The sequence below is a fragment of the Rhea americana genome, unplaced genomic scaffold, assembly GCF_003343005.1.
Source record: "Rhea americana isolate MKP2758 unplaced genomic scaffold, rheAme1 scaffold_15, whole genome shotgun sequence".
In the NCBI taxonomy this organism is placed as follows: domain Eukaryota; kingdom Metazoa; phylum Chordata; class Aves; order Rheiformes; family Rheidae; genus Rhea; species Rhea americana.
Window position 1 is genome coordinate 2,629,307 of NW_028185594.1, and position 19,075 is coordinate 2,648,381.

The following is a 19,075-nucleotide window of genomic DNA, read 5'->3' on the forward strand; positions in this document are numbered from 1 at the left end:
CCCTCCCCAAAACAGACCTTTCTCTCCATTTTGCAGTGCTGGAGAAACATTGCGTGGAGAAGCATCCATGCTACTGATCTAGAAAGAGTAATGAGATCAACGTTGATGATAGGGTCTTTAAAGCTGTATGCCTTCCTTGCTGGAACACTTGCAGAAGCAAACTTACTGCAGCAGAGTGCTCCCGCCCACCATTCCCAGCCCCAGCCCTATATCTGCCACCGTGGGGAAGAGACAAGGCATAGCATCCYAGCTTTCCCTGCCTATAATCTCTGCACGATGCTTTAAAGACAGCACTGCTCTGTATAAGCCTACTGGCAGCTAGATCAAGATTAAGGGTGCTTCAGCATTTAAAAATATTAATCAAATGGAAAGGACACATGTACATGCAGCAGAGCAAATCCAGGGTCACAAAATGAAAGAGTTACACCTTGCTAAAATTAGAGCTTTTAGGAGTTCAGTCTTTCTGTACAGCACTTACTACTGTATCATCTTACAATATGGATATTTTCTCACAGTACCTCCCAGTTGTGGGGTTGTCTAACACACTGGCAACTGTCAGTCCCCCTAAGCAGGGCTCCATTTGAGAGGTGGTAGTTCCAAAATCATTTACACGTTCCCCTGGTCAGATTCACAGGACAGCTCACAAAGCAGAGAGGAACAAACTGATTTATTATCAGTACTGCCTGTGTACTTTGCTCTGCTTACCCTACTCATATCTTCCGAAACATTCATTTTGTCGTCTTTTCCTTTTCACAGGAGAGCACCTATAACCTGATGGGTGACAGTCACACTGCCATTTTCTCTCACTCTGCTTTCATCCTGTTAAGGCTCTAGATTTAGAGGAATTGATTTTATCAAGATCTAGAGTCTAACACAATGACTTGATTTCCTGTCTAGATGTACCCTTGACGATGAGGTCAGCTCCATGCTGTCAGTATTCATATTAACAGCACACAAGCATGTGCATGCACACACACAAATATCTAGTGCTATTTGTACTCAGTCTTCTACTTCTGTATAACACAGTTCTCATCTTAAAAAGATGCRTGTGTTCACATGCAATTTAAGCTTTTACAGAAGAAAATATCATGATGCAGTGAGAAAAGCTTACTTAATATCAAATGAATGAACTGAAGCYAGTTTCAGACTGTTGTGATCTACCAGAACAAAGGTAGAATTAACTTCCAGTCTGCTGCTAGTACCTTGCTTTCTTCACCTTGCCTTAGYCTTCCAGGGCTGGGTGGCACTGAGGGACGTTTTCTCCCTTTCTCTTGTTGGAAGAGATCCTGCAAYCTTAAAAACAAAACCGCCCCCCAAAATAGGTTACAAGTGTTAGTGTGAAAGGCACGAACTATGAAGATTTTCCATTCTGGAACAGAGCTGAGCAGACCTTCACAAGTTTTCACTGCAAACTCAGATAGTTGCTAAGACACACCAAAGCTAGGTTTCAAATGACCACAGACAGAACCTTTCCCTCACACCTTTGACAAACACCCCAGCAGTAGGACCTACTCCAAACACCACACCCCAAATGACTTACAGAGTGAGAGGGGAAAGGTTTYAAAAAGAACAGCAAGATAAGTTATCTAAAGCATTTCTTTTGACATTTCCTCAGCTCTGAAATCGTTTTACTGAATCAACTGCTTTCACACGCTCTCCTCTCTTCCAAACTTTCCCCTCTCTCCATTTGTATTTAAATGACACTTTCTCTTCTCAGATGCAAGCAGAGTTTAACAATACAAAATACTTTTATTATCTGGCCTTTAATTAAGGACCTTCTGACCCAGTCAATCAACTCTGTAGTCTTCACCAGTAGAGAACATTCAGCATAAGTTGTCATAACATCCTCTACATAGCAATTGTGCTACAGAACAGACAGGAGGGAACACAGAAGAATCTCTTCCCCTCTGTAAGCAGCACAGTACCAGTATTGCTCATAATTCCAACATCTGTTCTCCTTACCTATTATTCCAGGCTTGCAGCATCTCACAGAGACCTTGCTTCTTAGCTATCAAAGACTCAAAAACAGACTGCAACTGTTGAGGTGTGTCTAATGATGACGAAAGCAGCCTTGCTTGAATCTTCTCAGTCCAGTTCCGAAACTCCCCCTCTTCCATCTGCCAAGAGGAAAGTGTTCACATTCTGTCACCAGACACAACCCTAGCTCTGAGTTGCTTTTCTGTGCGCTTTATAGCATAAGCTCTGTCTGTGTAGCAGCAGTTCATTACCTCTTTCTGTGCAAAGAGATCTTCCATTTTCTCTTCTCTTGTTTTGCTAAAAGTATCCGTTTTCAGAGAAGCAAGGCGATCATCAACAGCAAGATACACTTGTGACACTCTGTCAACAGGGATGTCAAGTATTAAGCTGTGCTTACTTAAATCATCATCTTAAACACTTTCACGTAAGTCTGAATGTGTTTAAGGTTAGAGTTTCTCAGTACAAGTGATAACATAAGACTGTCTTCCACATGGTAGGCTGTCCCACTGAACTTACTGGGAAAGTTGGAAGAAAAATCCATTAGTGTAGCAGAAACCTCAACTGTTGCAAACACTATGACATTCATTAAAACAGCTTCCTCCTATCTTTTTGTTCCTGCACCTAGAAGGTGGCYGGGCCTCAGATAGTTTGCTTTATATTTCAGAAAGGTACCYGATTAGCCATTTTYATCAGATTGAAAAGCCAAAGGCAACTTTTTTTAAAAAAAAATAAATACACACTTAATTGCCACACAAGCAATATAAAGAAAACAGTTCTGTTTGGACAGATTTGAACAATAAGCATTACTTCCAGTTTTCAGACTAAGCCTTCAAGGACCACCTCCTTTGGTCCATCTTTAGAATTAGAGRGAAGAATTAGAAGTGCTTTAGCTTTGTTGGAGAAGGCATTTCACAAGAACGTGATTCCAGACATCAGCTGACAGCCAGCCTTCCAAGGACTACTTGGCAACATCACTCAAACACACTAGATCACTCAGATACCAGCGCAATATTGAGGGATGAAGAAAAGACAACTCTTAATTTCTACTAGCCATGTTTAAGCCAGACTGCACCAGATGGAAAGATGTGACGGATCAGTAGAAATAGAGCAAATAAAGGTGAAAGATTCCAATACCACCCTTGCTTAGAACTGTATATACCTATAAATTTAAGCATTTAAAAATCATTACTTTTTATACTAAACAGTTAATATCCAGCAACTATTTATAAAGCAAGAATGGTTTTTGTGTTCTGTTGATAAAGTCCAAAATACTAAAATTGAGAAAAGCATGAAAGTAAAACTCACTTTTGAGAGAAGTCCTTGAGATCCTGCAAAATAGTAACTTTTAATGGAGCCTGTCGTTTGATGTAGATTTTGGGGAGTGGGACACACACTTCAAGCAGACGGATTGGAGAATAGCTGAGAAGGCAAAGAGACAGCTGTTAACAAAAGTCTTAGCATACAGTACTTCTGCATCATGCTGCAGTTTGTGGCGTTATATGAAATAGGAACTTTTGATGCTTCCAGGGCTTTAATTTTAACAGCAAGTAACACCACATTAATTTATCCATCATATTGCAAAAATAAAATTCTAAAAGTCTAAGACTAAACAGAGAGTAGTATTCTTTAAAACAGAGATCACTTGTTATGGCCCTTCCACATAAAGGATTGCAACCATCCTTTCTTATGGATGCTGCGCACCCCATGCAGAGCAGTGATGGCACCCACAATATCCTCTGCAAGTCAGCATGCATATCTGCCCTTGTGGCTGTAGCACAGTCACACTACTTGACACTATTCAAAGTGAAGGACAGACTTGAAGAATCCTTATCTGACCATATGCTTCACATAGTACTAGACAAAGGAAGGTTTCCAGCAATGATCTCACCTGAAAGATGCCACCATCTGATTGTAGGAAAAATACTGATGATAGTCATGGTGAATGGAGTGACCACAAGGCTCTGCATTGGCCCTTCGAGTGTACTGGTGCCCGTAGAATCTCAGCTCAAGGTATTTTGCAAAAGACATAGACCAAGAATCATTGGAAAGTGGGACAACTGGCGTCACCTGAAAATTGAATGCAAAATATCTTAACCCTGGGCTCGAAGGACGAAATTAAGAAGAGGATAGCCTAGACAGCAATCTAATATACCTACTACCAGAYGTGCCCACAAGTCTGAAACATACCAGCAAAACTATGGTGTTTATAGGGAGTTAAGGGCAACATACACATAGCTACAGTAAACTGGATAAGCAGCAATTGCTAGTCAGAGACGACTACAAATGCTAACTTGAAGGAGTCTGAATATACCCTTGATGGAGGCTTGTATCTGGGATGCTATTTCTCTCCACAGGGAGAATTTCCAGCAGCACATRGTCAGCAGCAATGGTTTCACTATACACTTCTACCACAGTGATGCTTTAGCTAGAAATACACTGGTATTGCTCTGCAAGGCAWTTCAACTCCAGCAGTCCTTGCAAGCTTAGAGTAGCCACCAATTTAAACATACCTAATAGCCACAAACATATTAGTGTTTACATAAGTACACTGAAATAAAAGGTTATGGAACAGGCACATACATAGTAAAACAGGGCTTGCTTYAGCAATTAACTTCCTCCAGTTATCTTCAAATCCAACACCCATGTTTAAGCTAGCATTAAGTAGGTGAATTGAGTCATTTGCACTGGTAATTAAAATGTTTTCCAGTTTGAGGCACTGGGTGAATCTTGTTTTAATTAAAACTTGTTCTCTTCTCTTTGAAGGCTCCTAACTTTTATAGTAAGTTTAGCTAGAAAAGAGTATCCTGTTCACTAAGTTACAGAGAAGTCTCAGATAATGTGCAATCTTATCTTCTGGTTTTCATCACAATCATTCTCAGATGAATGATTTTATTTTCTTTCTAGGCTCTACTAAAGGAAGTCTAGACACCACATAAGTTACTACTGACTCAGTGCAGACTGCCTAGTCTATGGCAGATCACAACGAATACTAAGTGGTTTTAGCCATTACTAAGCTAGGCGGTCTTGTGTCTGCCTTTCCCTATACACACATTCTTCAGTTGCTTTCACAGCTTCATTTCCAGCAATGGACCATACTCCTCCCCTTTAAGGGGGTAACTCTAGCTGCCCTCCTGTGTCAGGAAGTCACTTACAGCAATATGTCAACTCCATTTAAACCTATTCTGCCAGGGCAAGGTTTGACACACTCCAACAGGAGCCTAACACAAAATGTTTCACCCTCAAATGCAATTCTGAGAAAGGGAATTTGTCGACACCTGAAAACACCTACAAAAGTAACAGTTTTTTTTACTAGTTTACCCATAGCTCCAAAAATGAGCACTTCCTCAAAAAATACAGCCTTTCCATGCAAGGCCAGTCACYATAGGAATTCTACAGGAGTAACAGCAACAGTTCTTAAGCCTGCATACTTGCCTGTTTACACAGTCTACACCAAGAGTAGGTAAGAATCGTGTGCTGATATCCAGGGACTGGGGAGTCCAGCTCCTTTAACACAATTTGCACACAGCCTTGCCCATGAACAAAGCGACGAATGTGGTGCACCATTGGGGTTTCACAGAACATGCTGGGGCACTGGTAGGAAGGCCTTAGGGGGCAAAAAAAAAAAAAAAAAAGATACAGAAACACTGGTAAATCATCATGTGCTAGGCACTTCTAAAGAGCTGAGTCAACATATTGGTACTGTGGCATTAAATAGCATACATCTTTACTATAAAAGTTCACTCTGCAGAAGAAGTCTTCACTAAAGGCTTAGTAAAGTGCATTTATTTAGGAACAGCACATAGGGAGGTTCTCTTGCTAGCAAGGGCTATGTAGATCCCAAAAGCAGTGACTGGGTATCAGTGGATATCACAACCTTTTTAGGTAAGACTGACTCTACAATGTATTCCACATAGTCTAAAAATAGGGATCGAGCACCAAGAAGTGCTTGACGCCACATTAGAATAGCACCTTGGCAGCATCACAGATCAAAGGTTACTGAGGACACAAAGATGTACCAAAGAGCCTGCAAAACTTTAATGTTTCAGCTCTTGAGGTAAGAAATGGGTCAAATGTTGCCATGTTAACCTCTTCAGAAAAATTCGTAAGTTCTCCTTGGAATTGTCTGCCAAGTCATGCAGCAGACAGACCAGTATTAAAAGCTGAATGCTTTCAACACCAAGGTGAAATAGGAAAATCTTTAAAGAAGTAAGAACTTAAGGGCTAGATCCTCTTTGCTCACATGGAGCAGGGCAGAGGAGGGGAAGAGGAATCACAAGGCTTTTTATTTACTGGAACTACAGCGAGTATTGAGAGAGGTTCACTTGAGCACAGGACAGCTAGGCAGCAGAGCTAAACAGGAACTTGAAGCGGGCTATTAAGTTCCTCTTCCCTAATGTCTAGCACAAGGAAGATTATCCCTCCAGAAAAGCGTGAACACTAAGCRCATCTTGCTATTGCAGGTTACCAATGGAGAGAACAGAGTATTTTATTTATTTATTTTTTTTTTTTTTGGTCAAAAGCTGTTTGGAATACATTACAAGAAAGTACTTGAGTAATCACTTTTGACTTGATGAACTTGTACGTCTTGTTGCATCATCTGTTCCATTTCCTCATTAAAAGAAATAAGAGGGACAGGACAGAAGCGGGAAAGCAGTGAATGCCTTTGCTTATAAGAAGTGAGCATGAGCAAGTGAATTCCTAAACCCAGTTTGTTTCACTAYAGTATGCTAATAAAGCAAACTAAAAAGCAGATTTAGGTGGTAAGCTTTCCCAGGATACAACTGGACCATGAGGAGTTTTTGCTTTGTTTTGTTTAAGTGCACACCTGTACTAATTTGGAATAAGTTCTTCCTTACCTGAAACAGTAGCGCTCCAGAAACACACCCAGAGTGAGGTCATTTTTCCCGTAGAACTCCATGGTCACAATCCTGAAGCAGAGAAGGAACAATAACTTTAKAGAGGGAAGATGCCCCTGCTAGCCMTGGAACGGCTTCAATTCACAAATCTGCACCTACAGCATGGTTGTTTTCAGCCCTGTACTCAAAGGCTTTTTTCCCTTCACTATCCTTCACAGATCCCTGCTGTCAAGTTTAAAGTTCGCTAATAGTGATTTAAGTTCCTACTGGAACAACTTTAAACTTGACATTTAGAAGTTGAATACAATTCAATTGCACTTTTGAACTTCATGTCCTGGAACATCTAGACACCAAAGTCTAGACAGTTTGAAGTCTCAAACGTTAACATCTTAACAGTTACAAAAAAGGCACACCTAAAAGATGGAAAAAGTCTACAGACTTATTCTCCTCCAAGAAAAATTTAAAGCAACTACTGAATTCTCAGAATCTGAAGTAAGCCATTTAAAACATACATCAAGATAAGTGTCACAATTCAGACTTTTCTGACTAATACCTATAATGTTATTACTGCTTTTTAATGAAATGGTTTTCACCACCTTTGGCTCATTCCTCAGCTTTGTATAGGAACCCTACACCCTCCCCTATAAGAAAGATGCCATCATCTCTCTATTTTGATCTGAGCCAGATGAAGAAACACCGGGACCTGTCCAAAGATTACTGCCAAAAGCCTACAAGTTACATGTCATCAACTAATTATAGCCTCAAAGTCAGACATACAGCTAAAGCTTTTAATGCTGCTGACTTTAACGTAAGACAGACAAAGCTGTTTATTCAAATGCCACTTTCTGATAATACAGTCTAGAATTATTCTTTCTAAAATTCTCTAAAGTCTGAATGTTGGGCTTGGACACTCTTTTGTGTTTATACAAAGTCTTCCCCACAAGACTGCATGCAGTGCCCTCCAAACACATACATTACTCTCTGCAGTCAAAGGCACAAATGAAGCATCCAGTGCTAGTCTGGGCTTTCTCAGTTGTGCCTCAAATGCTGCAAAGACCCAGGGATACTGCTCTGACCCACCTGATCAGACAAGCAAATCCTTGCAGCAACAGTTTGCCTGTCAGAGGACAGACACAACCTTCACAATAGTCCTTAATAAAAAGTTATTTTGAAGCAAGCATTGACCTTGTCTTAAGTTGGGGGAGGGAGGGAGGGAATAATAATAATAATAAAAGCATTAATCAACTGGATAAGCTGTAGAGAAGTAGCTTTCGTACCAGGGACTAACGCAGGCACTCGGAGCATTGCTGGACTGAGCGGAAGAGCTACTGAAGAGAACACAGAGCCTCTGATGGTTTACTGGATTCAGGCAGTCCACCTGGTGGAAAAAGGGGGGGGCAAGAGGGAAATCATTCACTGGTTACAGATACTACCATCCACGCACAACTCCTGATAACACAAAATTCTTTTCTAGTAGTTTTAAGGGCCAATCCCTACTTGTTCCTTTTCAACTGATTAACCTTACATTATCCTAGAGCTTTAGGTAGATTTGTACCTTGTGTAAATGCTAATGGCTGCTTTTAGAACAGCATAACTAATCTGCACAATGTAAGTGATGCATATGCATGACTGTTACAGTGGAAAAAAAAAGCTAAGGAGAACTGAATTTAATAGAGGGAGAAATAAAAAAACACAACAAAGTGACAAAGACTCCAAGGTACACCATATTTTAGCACATCTTGAACAGGATGCAGCTCCATCTGGATGCTAGCAGGTCATCATTTGAAAAAGTCAGAGCTTTGCCAATATATTTATACCTTAATTACTTATTCAGGCTATAGAAAGTAGATTCTTCAGCTTTCTGTCCTGCTCCACGAACAGATGCTGGAGTGGGACTGTCTCCCCTGCTGCATCCCAAGATGCAGAACTATAAAATTAGCAAACATTTTGCTTTGGTCACTGAATAAATGTGACAGTATTGACCAGYCTGATCTGGAGCAATGCCTTCTCTTACAGCTCATATGGTCTGTGAAGCTATACAGATTCAGTTCATTTTAAGCATTGACTAAAAAATGACTACTGCTTATAAACATGGGGGCCAAGACTGCCTCGGGGCTCAACAAGTTCGACTAGTGTTAAAGACCAGTTCTACTACTGCTGTTCATGATCTTTTTTCCTGTACAGCTTCCAGTGCAAGAAAGTTGCAGATTTTCTTCCTCACATACAAGTTAACTGCTTTCATAGCATGCAGTTTCTCCTACTTTTAAATATTCTTGGTTACAAATACACCTGGTTCTGCTTTGAAATTTCTAAAAAGATTTTTTTTGCATTATGAGATTCTCACTTCTCCAGATCACCCAAGCTTTTACAAGTAATCAAATATTTTAATGCAATTATAGCCTGTAATTGCATGCAGCTTCCATTATACCAAGCCTCCTGAAGACTGAAGTATAACACGTTCAGAAATCATCAKTTTAAAACAGCAGGAAAGTCCAATTTTAGAAACAAAGATGTCTTCTCCCTCATTTTCAGGAACAGGTGAACCAAACAGACAGTGTACTAAACCATGATTTTGAGTTAACTTTGTGCACTTCCCAGGATATCAGAAAGTGGAATCTCATTAGCTTTTCCCTTTTCAGATAAGTTTTGCAGTCAGTTCCCCATTCTGCTTTCTCAAACCTACCTAATCCCCAATTCCATCAGCTTGTTTAAGTACCCAGAGCACTACAACCTGAAATGCTGGTTTTGATCCATCAAAAAAAAAAAAAATATACACACACACACACACACATATATGTAAGTTGGTTTATCATTTAATACAAAATATTAAGCCTTCTGCACTGCCAGGAAAAACCTGCAACCTTGTCCTTTCAATAGCGTACCTTAAAGCTTACCTTATTAGACCATGAGGATTCACTCTGAGCAAGTCCCTTCTCATCCTCTTCAATTCTGTAACCAGTTTTTCCAGTAGGGACACTGGATGCATCCTTACTTTGGGCAAAGGGATCCATGTTTTTCTGCAGTATCCTCCCTCCTCTGGCCCGATAGTCAGCCAGCATTCTGGCTAAGCTCTGACTATCACCTAGATGCTCAGCTATTCTAGTATTAACCAACTCATGGGAAGGTAAAATTTGGATAGCCTTGGCTTGGATACTCCCATTCATTCCTTGCAGTCCAGAGAGATCCCGCAATAACTGCTTCTTCCTTCTGCTCTCCAACTCCTTGTATTCCTTATTGAGGAGAGGAGACCAATAAACCTGCTCAGGGAAGTATTCCCTGGCAGGACACCTCATGCCTTTTTCTGTCAAAAGAAATGGTTCACGGAACATCATAACAGGAGAAATGCAGAGAATAACATCTTTCAACTCCTGTTTAAATGCAGCAGAATAAGTCTTGAGACGATCCTCAGAAGAAGCTACCACTTCTGTGACATACAAGCCAGTATCATCCTGGAGAGGGTCTCTGAAGACTCTCATCTGACTCTTTGACTCCTGCAGGTCATCTGCCTGTTGCAGAGGCTCTAGTGGCTGGCTATCCAGAGTAACCAAGTGCTGGTCCATGCCATGGAGGGGCAGCAGGGATGTTTCAGGTATTGCAGGAGGTACAGAGTTGAACACTGGAAACGTTGACTCTATTTTGTGGTGCTCTTGCTGTTTTGAGCACACTGTTTCTTGCTGACTGCTCTCTTGGTCACCTCTCTCAAATAAACCCCTTTGTTCAACCAAGCTCACTTCATCAGAGGACACTGACTCAGAAATGACAGGAAGTTTGTCAGAAGAGAGTTCAATGTCTCCRATTGCTGTGCTGAAGTCCTCTCCATTGAAAAGGTTCTGATGTTCGCTTTCATCTCCTGGCTCTTCAATAAGGGAGTGAAATGAGGCATTCTTGGTTAGAGTAGGGGGCATGGCAAACTCATCCATAAGGAAAGAGATTTCCAGCTGGGAATGATAAGCCACACAGATCATGAAAATCAGGATCTCTTTCACACGAGCCAGCTCATACTCTGCAGCACCACATAACTTGATAGTGCAACCCAGATGCTGGGGACACCCTTCAAAGAACATGAGAGTTTTTGTTTGATCTAGGGAAAAAAAACAAGAACAGAGGAGTAGATAGGACGGCTGCAATTAATCTCACACACCACAGAGCCCATAATTGAGACTAAACAGTAAATAACACTGATGGCACAATACCTCTGTAGAAATTCACATTACTATATTGAAATAACTCATACACTTGCTAACAAACAAGCATTTGCTGTAAACTTTCCCTGTTTTGTAAAACCAATCATCATAGAGTCCAAGTTGAAACCATATAGAACATGTCAACCCAAAGAGCATGTTCAAAGATCACTGCATACTCAGGGACAGGATGAGAAGCAGTGAAGCAAAAGAACCATTATCCTCCTAAGTACATTTGCYCAGCCTTTGGGCACAAATTGCAAAAGGGTAAATTGATTGGACATATTGAAAAATTCTTTATGGTGAAGATGATTAAGCAACTAAACAGGTGCTTAGAGGGGCTGTGAAATCTCCATCCTGCAAGACTTTCAAAATTTGGCTAGTCAACATCCTTAGAAACCTGCATATAGCCCTTCCTGTTTTGAGCATGAAGTTGGGCTAAAGAATGGGGGGGGCAGGAGGGGGGGCGTTCAGATGGAACATGCCGGTTTGATTAAAATCTAGTGTCTCATCTCAGGAAGAAAATGTTATCCAACACTTCTTGACTATGCTCATGTTCACAATTTTAGATCAGTGTAGTTGTTCAAATGTAACAGAAGTCAAAAAAGATTAATAGGAAGGATAATACTTCATCACACAAGGGACCCAAAAGTTCAGATCTAGTTAAGATAAGCAAGACATTTACTCTCTCAGGCAAACAAGCTAGGACACATTAACCTTTACTCACCATTGGGCAACTGGAATACTTGCATATAAAATTTATGACAGGTTCCCAAACGTGGTTTGGTCAACAGTTGATCCATTGACATCACTAAGTCTCCCTGGGTCATTCGACTTACCCGGTCTAACACTTGCTGTGAAAATAAGAATAGCAGTAAGAAACTAAAGGGCAAAGAGAATCTAAGGGCTAAAGTAGCATCACTAGCTTCCTCTAGAAAATGACAGTGCCATTTTCAAAATAATTTAATTGAATTTAATAATGTATTAAAATATTTTAAGAAGTAGCTCCAGGTCTTCTTAGAAGAGAAAATAAAGACAACTTTTCTCTTTCTCCAGTGAGCCTCTGACACAGAGAATTGAGATCCTCCACAAGGCCCAGGCTGACTCTGGCATGAAACACTTACTGGCTTGACGTTGATGACCAGAGCGATACCATGCTCTAGCAGCATGTCCTGGGCAATCCGGGACACAGTCTTCTCAACAAGGACCAGATTAGGCCTGACATCAACTATCCGCTGTACGTAGTTCTTCAAGAACTCCCTTTCCTGCAGACAGGAACAAAGCATGGCAGTGATGCTGCAAATCTCAGAAGAGAGTTAAGTCCTTAACATTTACTTCTCTCTCATTTCAATACTGACCTTTCCGAGAAAGAAGAGAAAACCAGCTACACAGAAAGTATCATCAGTTGCCTACTGTGCACATTTCTCCCTTCTCCTCCTCCACGTGCAACAACACTCAGTTTATCAACACTTTGTCAAGACCTCAGGACAAACATTCATATCAGTGCAGCAGCAAACAAAGCTTTTACTAGAAGCTGACCTGCTCAGCTGAACTAGTATTTCTGTAGTATTCTCCATCCCACAGGACTTTAATGCAGATAAATAATTATWATCACGTTCTGAGGCAGACACTGAAAGAATCACTGTGAAAAATGTTCAGAAAGAAGAGTAGATACTTCTACCCCAATCAGGAAAAGGACAGATCTTAACTTTTGGGGGGGTGGGTGGAAATCAGCTCTCTTGGCAGGGATGAGTAATATTGCCAATRCTTTCTTTCCTGTAATCCTATCTATTAAGCACCAAATGGAGGTAGCCTCAGATGCATTTTAAGGAAACAGTCAGACTTTATGGATCAAGGTCAGCAGGGCAGCAAACACCCTGGCTACATTAATTCTGACCAAGATGCAAGGACTGATCCCCAAATAGGCACACAGTGTTAAAGAAGAAAAAGTCTATTTCAGCTTTTTCACACCCAAGGCACCTCCCTGCTCACAAAGGCAAAGCACTTGTTCCGAAGGGACATTCTGTAGTTCATCACTTCATTAGAGCTGGGTATTGTCACACTTTTACAATCCTGACAATAAATAATGTGGGCACAGCCTAACTCTCGCTTATAACTCTCATTAACTCTCATTTCTAACATCCCTTTGCACATCTAGGCCATGTCTAGCTCTGACCTTCAGAGCTACGTGTTCAATGTGTAATACAACCTTAAAAACTACACGTTTTAAAAACACTGCATAATTATAAGGATCATAAAATTGCTTTCAGTACACGTAATGCTTGGTGCTCAAAAGCCTTCAGTGCAAGACAAATTCATACTGTATTCACTGTAACAGTTTCTTTAACTATTACAAGAGCAGTTTTTCCTTTCCTGTGCAATCCCACCAACTCAAGTCCACGTCACACACTCAGAAATTACATGTGCACCGATTACTTTTGTTTGAGTCACTGGGCCACAGGCAATTAACCAAAACCAGAAAATGCTCTGACCTGAAGCACTATAGGGTCTATGCAGGTAAACTTTGTTTCCTCTCGGTAGAGGTACTCAATTGAGCACTTCAGCAGAAGAATTTTRGGATTTTTTATGCAGGAGTTCATCTGGGAAAGATAAACTAGTTAGAACAAAAGATATATCTGGAAGAGAGGAGAAGACAGAAAGGGAGAGAAAGACATTCCAACACACTTTTTTTTAAAAAAAGAAATATATATATATGTCTGTATATACAAACACATGTATACGTGTGTGTGTGTGTGTATATATATATATATATACACACATACACTTTATGTATGTATAGTAGTTTCAGCTACTCCCCTCACTAGCTATATGCTTTTCCCTCTTTATAAGCATGCTACAGCCAGCTCTGGGAATGTCCTCCAGCGCAACTCTGGAGGTTCCTGCAGTCACCACCCAGAACTTTGAAATCTTGATGTACTCCAGAGTCTCCATCCCAACCTCCTGTCTTATGTTAAAAGCTCATTTTACTACACCGTCAAAAGTCAGGATCGCAAAAGTCTTTCTGGCTAATTCTTTGGATAATTACAGTTGTCTTTCATGGAGGTGGGAGTGAAAGGGTTGAAGGGTTGCACGGTGAACGTTTGGTTTTTCTCATTTGAGATAAAAATTGGTCAAAAAAAAAAAACACATTGCTCACATTTAAAAGCCATCCCTGTTCAAGGACTCAGAAGGTGAGAAGGCCCACAAATCTCTAGAGTAGGAAGAAAAGCTTCATAACCCAGAAAGGAACTCAAAGCACACTTGCATCCTCAGCATGACCTAAAGACACTAGTTGATTATCAAGCCTGTGTTACCTTTTTGTGCGCAACATTCTTAGTGCAAACAAATCCATTCACCACCATGGAGTCAAACTTCTTTCCACCTGGGATCTAACAGAACAGAGAAAGTTGAACACTTTCAGGGCTGTCATGCATTCCCATAACTTCTAAATGCAGTAAACACACAAACCACTTATTACAGCAGATGTGCACAYTTCAACTACACCATCAATTAGAAGATGAAGGATCAGATACTGTCATTGTGATACACAGCTCTTTTCCTTTACAGTCTAGTAAACTAAGAAAAACAACAACAACATGAGACTAAACATTAAGGTCCTAGGATCTCTGGGCCCCTCTCAACAGACGCACCATTCATTAAATTGGGTACACACTGTAATATAACGGAACCCAAGTTTTATAGGCCAAGAGGAACATATACCTTTGCATATGCCATTTCCACTAATAACTAGCAAGAGTGCATAGAAATCACACCTCCGCCTACTATTTGAACAGCAAATGTGTGTCTATAGTCATAGCCAACCACAAAAGCAATAAACAACACAAAACAGGTTTCTAAATATCATGTTTCAAGGGATGCTTGTTATCAGTGTTATGAGAACACTGATGAAGCGCATTCAGCTCAATCTCTCTTTGAGCCCAAGTTTCAGGAGAGGCGGCAGCAGCAACTGATGTCATCTGAATAGATGCCACAGTACTAGCATTACTACCATCAGAAACACTAGGCTCTCCACAGCTGCCAAAATAAAGGCGGTCTCCTAAGGGGAGTTTCTGCCAAGGAGGAAAAGGTCCAAGCCTGTGACTGTCAGTTCCCAACAGCTCCTTGGAGGTTACTGTCACATCAGCCACAGAGAAGAAACTCTGCGAGCCACAACTCCAGCCTTGCACTTCAGCAGCCTCTTCAGTGGGCTATCTGGCAGAACTGGATGCAGCACCTGATAACAATTAAGCTTTTCTCTGTAAGGAAAGTCCTTGTGCTTCACACAGGAGTTAAATCCTCCATAATGGGTAGTTACCGGGCAAGAGATTGCTACATAGTCCTGCAAGCTACCTATCCAGTGCTCAACACCTCTTCAATCTAAGCACAGAACGAGCAGAAGCAAAAAAACAGAATAAAGTCATCACAAAGGTGTTGCTCTTTGCTACTGCAGTCTATAGCCTGAAAGAAGATTTCAGCTCCAGAGTATTAAAGCACCTTGCACAAAAGATGCAAAGTTTCTTCTTTCCCAGAACTCCACCTCACCCAAAAGAAACATGCTGGCCAGTTATACTACTGAATGCTGAGGGTGAGGGGAAGGGGACCCTTCTCTTCAAACAAAGAATACTGCCTGCAGCTACATCCTCCTGCTTCCCTATATCCATCATTGAAACTCACTTTTTTGATGTGGACAAATTGGCGGATATCCATGTCGTCATCTCTGTTTTTGACGTCAGGCCGCACAGTCTGAACTACCTGGCAGACCACAGGTACAATGATATCCCTCCAGGACAGTGATAGGGACTCATTGTACAGAAGTTGCTGAAGCAGTGCCATCATGTGGTTATGATTAGCAGAGCTATAAGAAAAAAAAATAGTGATAAAGTTTGTCCTGGGGGAAAATACAAAGCAGTGATTAGTTGAAGTCACCTTTCAGAAACTGATTTCTTAACATTTAAAGTAAGCTATCTGAATGAATAGTTGTCTAGAATATTCTACACTCAACTTTTGGTCTCCTACTTTGAGGTATAAAACCCAAGAAAACAAATGAAAAGATACTGAAAAGCATCTTTTTCTTAATATACATCAGCCCCTTACATTGTCCACGAGAGATCAAGTCCCACTGAAAACTGGCCGAACAGCAGGGCCTCAGAAATTGTTACTCAAGATATGCAAACATTTTTTCTACATTTTTCTTACAGCAGCCTTTCCATGGCTTGTTTCTCCCCATTCTCTTCTCTCAGCAGATCCAGATTGCTGTGGTGCCAGCCCAGCGGAGTGAAAAAGAGTTCTTTGGACTTCTCCTCCACCCTTCTGTTGAACAACGATTCTGTAAGAGACAAACCAGCCTTGTTCATAAGGCCACAGTTGGACAGTCCTGTCTTTCTGAAAGGCTACTTTAAGACAAGACAAGACTAGACTTTATCAAGACATCAGTCTAAACCTCCTGAAATGCTGAGTTTGAGCTAGAAGTCATGATAGCATGATGCCACAAACAGTATCAAGTATAGCAGTGATAACTGTACAAGGGAAAATTGAGCTACTGGAACTCTCATATTGCCAGTATATAGCAGATAGTTTGTTTTTCCCTTGTCTTAGCAAATTCAGTAATAGTCAGTTCAAGAAGAAAGTTATATGACAGTGTTGCCTATAAATAAGCAGTAAACTCAAAATACCTTGTAATAATTACTACGCATAGTCTTTTATATTTAGAAGGTTGATCAACAGCTCTAATTTCATTCACAAAAAGCTACTGCTTTAAAGGCATCTAGATAGAAGCAGCATTAGAAATATCCARTAATTTAAGTCAGGCTACAGCACAAGGACAATTGCATTTATTTAAAAATAGATGTTAAAAAAAGAAATAAAGTCTTGGAAGTGGGGAAGAGTTGCTCTTTCTTTTTTAAATAAAAGTTATCTTTTCTTCCTCATCTTAATTCCAAAGCCAAGCTTTGTCTTAACAACTTACCACAAACACTATCATGTGCTGCAAGTACAATTGTTGGGTATTCCCTCATGAAGTAGGCACAACAGAACACCTATTTTTCATTATAGCTATTTTTCACTTCTTATCTGTCTGACCCCCTCCCGCTAAGGGCACTGAGGGCTCAATTTTCAGTCAACCAAAGCCTCCTTTATTCTCCAAAAGGGTCCCAAGAGTTGATAACTCTATATCCAGGTTGTCCAAAGAGAAACAGTTGCTACTCTACTACTGGATTATACCAGCCTAGAATAATGCTAGTTTATTAGACTTGACTACAATAAAAATATCAGCCTACATGAACACAACCAGTGAAGAGCAGCTGGTTTTCCTAAGTTCCAAAAAATAGCTTAGTAAAGGTCGTATTTAGCAGGTCTCCTGAAAATGTTTTGAAGAAATGCTATGCTGCCAATTTAGATGTCAAAGTTGGAACCTCTACATGACCTACAGTCCTGATCCCACCCACCACTGCTTTGCTGGTTAAGTCCAGAAGCAGCTGTTGGCAGCATGGTGCATCTATGTATTTTTTAAAAATCCTAAATACCAGCATAAGCTGTATCACTTTCTAGTTTTGGAAGCAGAAAGGATATTCCAACAGTGCAGGACAGTCCCACTGGAGGGGGTCATTGCCACTTTAAGCCCCTATACTGTGCAAAGAAGTGCATAGAATTATCCCCTGTTAGTTTTGCAATGTCAGGATCAGAGGTTATTTCAATACAGTTTTCTGTGCTTTGAAAGAGTTATTAGGTTATTTCCCACAAGTATTATGATATTCTAGAGGGCAGTTAGAAATTCCCCCATTCTCATGATGAGTGACTATTATAAGTCATTTACCCTAGTAGTGCTTAACTTTTCATCAGCAAGCACATAAGCCTTCACAGTTCAAGCTTAAAACAATTCTGAGTGCATGATCTCASTGCAAAACCCTTATAATATTGCAATCCTTATAATACTGAAGAAAGTCTTTAAAATCAGCAATATATTTCTTCAAGACACTCCTCATCCAATATTAGCTATGTAAGAAATTAAAGGAAATTACAGTTTCCCCCTCTCTTTCCCCTCTCCTGCAAAAGCTTAGTTATAAATCAAGCATCACTTTAGCTAAAGATTTAATTTTTCTGGCTACACAGATACTGTTGTTCCTCCCACTGCCACCGTATTTCTTCTTTCTATGAGCTGATAAAAAAAAAAAAAAAATCACAGCACCAGCTGAGGAAAAAGTCCACAAGTACACCTGGCCATGATACAGGAAGGCACATGATTTACTCACAGCTGTGTCTTGTGGCCTTTCATTTCAGTAGTAGTAGTGATAGGAAACTCAAAGATTTAGGAGATGAAGTTTTGAGCTACTCAGTAGAAGTGCAATTAATCATATCAGATGTTCATTTCCTTGTACAGAAAGTCAAAATTAGCATCTAAGTTTGTGGGTGGGGAAGTTATAAACAAAAATTATAAACCCTCCCTCTTAGCTTTTATTTTTTAAGACTTTCCTTGACTGCTTTTAAATCAAGGAATTCAAGAAGCCTTAAAGTACATCAAGAAGAGGTTACAGTACAGTTTATACAAGTTTCTCCACAAATAGCTTCAGGTTTACAATCAAGTAAACCACTTCAAAAGGTTAAATCTCTATTAAAGAGTAGTTGTGATCATTATATTAAACAACAAAACAGCAACTTTTGAAGGTTCCCCTTACCTTTAATAAAAGCGTCACTGATAGAGAACATCTGCTGCCCTCCGTTGTCAGGATTCAAGTACTCTGAAAGAAAAGAGAAGAGTGAGGTAGGCAGAGACAGGAAAAAAAAATGACAGGCTACACTGGCATACACATATAATTATATGATGTACACGCCCACACCATAAGAAGCAGCATTACTCATCTAAATGTTAGTCATTAATTTAGCAACAGCTTGATGAGTGGTAAAGACAAGAATACCCTCTCCTTCTCGTTCTATCCAAAAAGTTTTAGAAGGACAACAAAAGAGTCCTTATTACTGTTAAAAAACCAAACTAACAAAAGTTAGACATGAGCACAGAGTGAACTAGCACTGAAGAGTCTGCATTTCCAACTGAAACACCCTTCRTTT

General features: G+C 40.3%; 1 protein-coding gene across 7 annotated transcripts in view; it reads right to left on the bottom strand.

Annotated features, from left to right (window-relative positions):
- PIKFYVE (phosphoinositide kinase, FYVE-type zinc finger containing) overlaps positions 1 to 19,075 on the bottom strand; it is a 65,299-nt gene that overhangs the window by 17,038 nt on the left and 29,186 nt on the right. For all 7 annotated transcript variants that reach the window (XR_014895134.1, XR_014895133.1, XM_085299343.1 and 4 more), the window contains 17 exons: positions 18,685 to 18,747; positions 16,211 to 16,340; positions 15,689 to 15,869; positions 14,329 to 14,403; positions 13,507 to 13,614; positions 12,139 to 12,279; positions 11,742 to 11,868; positions 9,728 to 10,914; positions 8,111 to 8,211; positions 6,834 to 6,905; positions 5,410 to 5,581; positions 3,866 to 4,044; positions 3,283 to 3,396; positions 2,229 to 2,337; positions 1,963 to 2,117; positions 1,203 to 1,293; positions 18 to 78 (listed from right to left, as the gene is read on the bottom strand). Coding sequence is in view for 5 of the 7 variants with exons in the window: in XM_085299343.1 (XP_085155469.1) it covers positions 18 to 78; positions 1,203 to 1,293; positions 1,963 to 2,117; positions 2,229 to 2,337; positions 3,283 to 3,396; positions 3,866 to 4,044; positions 5,410 to 5,581; positions 6,834 to 6,905; positions 8,111 to 8,211; positions 9,728 to 10,914; positions 11,742 to 11,868; positions 12,139 to 12,279; positions 13,507 to 13,614; positions 14,329 to 14,403; positions 15,689 to 15,869; positions 16,211 to 16,340; positions 18,685 to 18,747 (3,066 nt within the window). In the remaining 2 variants the exon portion in view is untranslated. The remainder of the gene's footprint in view (positions 1 to 17; positions 79 to 1,202; positions 1,294 to 1,962; positions 2,118 to 2,228; positions 2,338 to 3,282; positions 3,397 to 3,865; positions 4,045 to 5,409; positions 5,582 to 6,833; positions 6,906 to 8,110; positions 8,212 to 9,727; positions 10,915 to 11,741; positions 11,869 to 12,138; positions 12,280 to 13,506; positions 13,615 to 14,328; positions 14,404 to 15,688; positions 15,870 to 16,210; positions 16,341 to 18,684; positions 18,748 to 19,075) is intronic.